Source organism: Atta colombica, unplaced genomic scaffold, assembly GCF_001594045.1.
Source record: "Atta colombica isolate Treedump-2 unplaced genomic scaffold, Acol1.0 scaffold72, whole genome shotgun sequence".
NCBI lineage: Eukaryota > Metazoa > Arthropoda > Insecta > Hymenoptera > Formicidae > Atta > Atta colombica.
Window position 1 is genome coordinate 445,043 of NW_017259564.1, and position 6,397 is coordinate 451,439.

Consider the following 6,397-nt stretch of genomic DNA (forward strand, 5'->3'; position numbering starts at 1 on the left):
GCATAGTAGAATCAGAGAAAAACCTGAGAGAGGACGAGATGGCCCAAAACCTGTAATCGCAAAATGCTATAACCAGTAGAAACACTCAGCGAAAAAATGCGTGTTCGCGCAGGTATGGCTGCGCAACTTTTGTTTTTTTGCCGGATCCAATGAAATGGAAGATGACAAAAATGTATCCTACATATTACACAGATTCCGTGTGAGTAGATATCCGTGATAAAAGAAGACAATTTAAGAGCTGCGCCATAAATATTCCTAAAAAATGGATAAAAAAAGAACAGTTATGTTACGTGCAGTATTAAACAATGCAGTAACAATAGTAAAAATTCATAATGCACTTTTTTTCGTTATCCCAAAGATATCGTAAAGTAAGTTTTTATAATTTACAAAAAGTAAGTAATTTATGTTAGATTAACTTAAACATAATCAAATGTAATTTTGTGAAAAAAGATAATATTTTTACATTGACTACGTTTACACGGCCTTAATTATGTTTTTTAATTCAAAGCAATGGACTATCGCATGGAGCATTATATCCTCTTTCTTGGATTTTTCAAACGTTAACATGGCGGATGCTCACGTGACTGTGACACGGAGATCAAAGATGCCGACATGAAGTGTCCCTACTAGTTATACTGTGATGCTACTGCACTACCGCCCTCTGAAGAAGTGAATGTTAACTACACAACAATATCCATCTTTTTGCGGTGACCACAGCAGCAAATTGAATATTTCTGATTTATTTATGTCTACGTGATTTGGAAATCATTTGGAGAAATTTGGGAAAAGCATTTAAACATTTGGGAAGTAATATTTTTCTTGTAATTAACAAATTTTATGGAATGGGGACAAAGAAAAGAGTGAAAAAAGGAATAAAAATGGTGGACGCGAATATACCTACGTTTCTAATGTTCTATTTCGTTTGTTTGCTTCTGTCGAGTTCTGATTGGCTTTCGCTTTTCCGCTTTCCGCTTTTCCGTCAAGATATGAATCCGGCCTAAGAATTTCAACCTATCAGAAATCATGTATTGTGAAATACATAGTTTTCTGATAGATTGAAATTCTTATTCTCTGTTTTCTGTTTCTTTTATTGTGCAGAGCCTTTTTTTCTGTTCTCTGTTTCCTTTTATTGTGCAGAGCTCCTTATATACATGTTCTGAATTCGGGTCACTATGTGCCTTCTAACAAGCGATATGATGCAACACAATGATCATCTTTGTTTAACATTATCCAACAACAAGGTAATGATCCATTGTGTCATTTGTGGCTGCGGTCAAAGTCTTACTACAAATGCTTTGAAGCATTTGATTGACCAATTAAAAAAAAGAATTTTACAAATTGACCAATCAAAAATTGCTTTAAAGCATTTGTAGCATCACGTTAATAATATCCTGTGTCGCTTGTTGGAAGGCACACTATGTTATTCCTTCCATCTTCCACCATGATGTCGCAGCGCATGCTCGCATTACAGTATTTTACATATTTTGTGGTTGACAGATTTTCTAACCTGAATAAATAATTTTGACTTAAGATATTTCGATTTACAGAACAGAGTGATACTGTTTTGTTGTCAAATCTTTATTTTTACGCGAAAACGTATCGATTCAATGCATTTTTATCAAAATTTGAGGAGCTCTTAATATTTATCGAAGAAAATATAAGTTTTTTCTTGGTACTTAATTTACTGATATGAAAGCGTATGAAATTTGTTTTCTGTTTATATTACTGGACTTTTATTGATTCGAGTATAAGATTTATTAGCAAAATGGATATTCTAAAAGCAGAAATAATGAAGAAACGTAAAGAATTAGAAGAAAATCACGTCTTAGTATGTCGCATGTGTGATATGTAGTTTGTAATTTTATAGTGTTTCTTGATTGTTATAATACTTATTTGTGTCAATATCTTTTTTAGGAAAATAATAAGAAGTACTTCAAGAGAAGTCAATTGATATCGAAGCAACAAGAAGTGTATGAAACTGATAAGGGGAACAATGAAGCTATTTCGTTAAATGTTAGTCAGCAGTCAGAAGAACATGTAACAGACAGTAGTTCTGAACATTTATTGTCTAGGCAAGAAGTAATTAGGCGATTACGCGAACGGGGAGAGCCCATATTATTGTTCAGTGAATCTGAGGTAGAAGCGTTCAAAAGATTAAGGAAATGTGAAATTCTTGAGCCAGAAGTGAATAAAGTAAAATATCTGTTATACTGTTATATACATTATTTTTGTCAATTAAAAAAATAGCTTAAAATGAAAATTTTGATTGTAATAATTTATCAACAGGGCTTTAGAAACGATTTTCAAGAAGCTATGGAACAAGTGGATCAAGCATATCTCAATGAGATTTTAACATCTTCCAAATCCCAAAATCTTGATGGAAAAGGAGATGTAAATGTACCTGATGAGAGTGTTACTTATGAAGATATAGAAAAGATGTCAACTAAACTGAATAAAGGAGACAAAGATTTTGATATGAATGTTATCACTCTGTTTGTACAATATCTAGTTCAAATATGGGGTAATCAACTTAACAGTCGGTCAACTGCTGAAAAAATGAGCACAAAAGGAAAGATGAATAGCGCAACATATGCTCAAACGAGAGAATATTTAAAACCACTTCTAAGAAAATTGAACAACAAATCTCTTCCGGAGGATATTACTGACAGTTTAACAGAAATTGTTAAACATTTGCTACAGCGGAATTATATATTGGTACATATGTGATACATTACACATAAAATAAATATCCTGTCAATGTAATAAATATGATAATGGTAAACATTTGTATCTATGACAAAGTCAAATTTTTGTTTCAGGCTAGCGATGCCTATTTGCAAATGGCAATAGGCAATTCTCCATGGCCTATTGGTGTAACTATGGTTGGTATTCATGCTCGTACGGGTAGAGAAAAAATCTTCTCTAAAAATGTTGCTCATGTCATGAACGATGAAACTCAGAGGAAGTACATTCAAGCACTCAAAAGATTAATGACTAAATGCCAGGAATACTATCCTACAGATCCTTCACGATGTGTAGAGTATTCAAAAGATTAGATTTTTATGATAAAATATGTTTTTAAAATGAAGTAGAGCGCTACAATTTAAGCTTACTTGTAGTATGTGTGGACATCCTATTAGAAATATCGAATAGCTTATTATAGACATCTTTTACAAAATTTTATTATTAGTTCATAATATTTTTTTTAGTTAGAGCAGAATGCAATATTTTTCGTATGCGTGTGTATGTATAAATGTATGTATAATATGTTAATAAATGCAAATTTTGTTTTTGTGAATTTTAATTACAATAAGTATACAATAAATAAATTATATAGGTGTCCCAAAATTTATGATACAAAATATTGTAGCATGATAGTTCTCACAAAATTAAGCAAGGTTATTCGTAAATTATTTTTTTTAAGTATTGAAGTCATTTTTACATATGTGTTAATATTTATACTTTAAACAAATTATATTGGGTTGTCCGAAAAGTTCGTGCCGACTAACCTATATAATTTAATAAATGTATACTAAAATTTAAATTTTCCTTCAACATCGGCACGAACTTTCCGGACAACCCAATATGTGCAGAGTGTTCCATTTTAACTTTGACACCAAAAAATCTTTAAAATTATAAAAGATACGGAAAAATGTTTCAGACAAAAATTATAGGATTTAAAAAGATCTATTCATTGATCACATCTGTTTGCGTTACCAAAATCGGATCAAGATCATCAAGAAATTGATTTTTTTTAATAGAATATCCTATTTTTGATGCCAAAATCTAATAGTTGATGTTAAGAGCTTTTCAAAACACTGTAATAAAGTTATTTTCTATTACATATTTTTCAAGTTAGATGAAAATAAAGGACTTTTGCACTATTTTGGTATACTTAGAGCTTTAGTCAGGCAGTTCCCACTCCTCATGTGTATCGATGGCGAACATTTGATTTACAAATTAATATCTTGATTGTGAAAATTGAGAACTTTTCAAGAACTCACGATCAGTTGTAATTTGCTCTAAAGTATGCGCGTGTACATTCAGAAAAATATTACATAAATATTATTTATTTCAGGTAAAATAATAGGTGTATTCAAAATTATATTTTCAAAATTATATTATCAAAAAAATGTTTTTTGTAAAAATAATCGTTACTCAAAAAAAGAAGAAATTGCGTCTTCTCTTAGCACTTAAAATAATTTTTTTTCCATGCATGTACACGAATAATAATTGGCGTACGCAAAGGAAATTTAATTTAATTTAATTGATTTCAAAAAGTGATATTTACAGAAATGATTGAATGTTCAAATCAAAGAAATTTTTTCTTTAACCATAGAGCAAAGAAACATTTCTTTAAATCAAAAAAATTTTTCTTTGAGTGTACATACGATTATTAATTCGCTCTAAAGTGTGCGCGTAAAATTATCGTTAAAAAGTTACAGAATGCCGACAGCAATGGAATTCTGTAACTTGTTATGAATCATTATGAGTTTATAATGACAGTTGTGCAACTTTTTTACTATATATAAAATATATCTGCGCAATTGTTGTCATGAGCACATAATCAGTTATAGAATTATCAAATTGCATAACCAGTTATAGAATTATCATTAATTAATCTAAATATTGCGCCACATCCTGATTAGCATTCGATTAACTGATCATAATAGAAGAACACATGCAATTCATAGGTTCGACATGATGCGGCAGCACTGTCAGCATCATTTGAGCATTTGATGCTTACAGTTGAAACTGTTCAAACTACAAAATTTCAACCATTGGAATAACAGTGACTAAGCCTGTGAACAGATCTACCTTTTCGTTCCAATTGCTTATTTTAGCAGCATGTGAAATTATACCTTTTTAAAAGTTACAGAATAGGCCTATTGATACATATATGTAAGAAACACAATGATAATTGTTTACTGTTTCGGCGTATAATTATTTAATACATAAATCGTGATCAACTATAATGGAACAGCATCTAAAATCTATCAAAGTCGGATTTATCGGAGGCGGAAATATGGCTAGTGCTATAGGCGCTGGCTTAATTCGAAGAGGTAAACGTACTTGGTCATCACTCTAATATTCATCACTGATAATATTCATTCCTATTAATATATAAGTTAATAATTTTAGTTTAACTAATTTCTTATCCTCTAGTTCTAAGAATTCAAAAAAATTACGAGCAAATTAAATAAAGATTAAAATAAAGATTAAAAAAAGAGATTAAAATAAAGATTAAAATAAATAGATGTTGATAGAAATGAATATGAGAGTAAGGTAAATTATATAGAAGGAACTAACTAATATTTTTTATTTTTTATTAACTAAATATTTTTCTTTCTAAATATTTATCTACAATAGGTATATTAAATCCAGATAATGTCTGGGTTTCTAGTCGTACGGACAGAACACATGGATTTTGGAGGGATCTAGGAGCTCGTGTAACATTGAAAAACAATGAAGTTGTGAACAACTGTGACATTGTGTTTCTAACAGTAAAACCACATATGCTGGATGATGCGCTTAAGTCTATTGTAGAAAGAAGAGCAGGTGAAAAATTTGAGACCAAGCTCTTTATTTCAGTACTCGCCGGAGTATCTCTTGATGTCTTGTATGTTGTAAGTAAAGTGAATATTATGTAACATATAACGTTTCAATTTTTACGATAACTTATACGAAATGTTTTTAGAAACTCTCTACAATTGTAATTTCACCAAGAATAATTAGATCCATACCAAATACACCTACGATGATTGGAGAAGGAATTATAGGTACATTCAAAAATTGCAGTATATATTGCATAAATTAGCTAATGTGATAATATAAGGTGTAATTTTTAGTTTATTGCAGCAACAACGCTGAAGTGAAAGATCTGGAACTGGTGGATATGTTATTTTCTTATATCGGCATGAGCCAAACTGTTTCAGAAAGTCTTATAAATAGCATTGGTGGTTTGTCAGGTAGTGGCCCAGCATTTGTAAGTCGTTGTAATTATAATAATAATAATAATTATAATAATTATTATAATTAAAGAAATAAAAAGTTACATATTATAATTTCAATATATTTTTACTTAGGCATATCTCATCATAGAAGCATTAGCAGATGGGGCTGTGAAAATGGGGGTGCCAAGACCAATGGCAACTAAATTCGCAGCGCAAGTGCTAATAGGAGCTGGAAAAATGGTTCTCGAAACTGGACGACATCCTGGCCAGTTGAAGGATGAAGTCTGTTCATCTGGAGGTACCACTATTACTGGCGTTCACGCAATGGAAAAAGGAGGAGTCAGGTACTTCAAAACATATTTTATATATCTCATTGTTAAATATACATAAAATATAAATGTGTGCGTGCGCACGCGCGTGTGTGTGTGCGTGCATGCACATGC

General features: G+C 30.9%; 2 protein-coding genes across 2 annotated transcripts in view; both read left to right on the forward strand.

Annotated features, from left to right (window-relative positions):
* Window positions 1-1,685: 1,685 nt before the first annotated feature.
* On the forward strand, window positions 1,686-3,298 carry LOC108692472 (pre-mRNA-splicing factor 18). The gene is made up of 4 exons (XM_018200733.1): window positions 1,686-1,828; window positions 1,915-2,193; window positions 2,287-2,715; window positions 2,820-3,298. The coding sequence occupies exons 1-4, from the start codon at window positions 1,700-1,702 to the stop codon at window positions 3,054-3,056; spliced, it is 1,074 nt and encodes a 357-aa protein (XP_018056222.1). The 5' UTR covers window positions 1,686-1,699; the 3' UTR covers window positions 3,057-3,298.
* A 1,498-nt stretch (window positions 3,299-4,796) lies between these two features.
* Window positions 4,797-6,397, forward strand: part of LOC108692473 (pyrroline-5-carboxylate reductase 1, mitochondrial) — a 3,191-nt gene continuing 1,590 nt past the window's right edge. Inside the window, exons 1-5 of the mRNA XM_018200734.1 lie at window positions 4,797-5,063; window positions 5,371-5,627; window positions 5,699-5,780; window positions 5,850-5,986; window positions 6,087-6,298. Of these exons, the coding sequence (XP_018056223.1) occupies window positions 4,976-5,063; window positions 5,371-5,627; window positions 5,699-5,780; window positions 5,850-5,986; window positions 6,087-6,298 (776 nt within the window). The 5' untranslated portion in view covers window positions 4,797-4,975. The remainder of the gene's footprint in view (window positions 5,064-5,370; window positions 5,628-5,698; window positions 5,781-5,849; window positions 5,987-6,086; window positions 6,299-6,397) is intronic.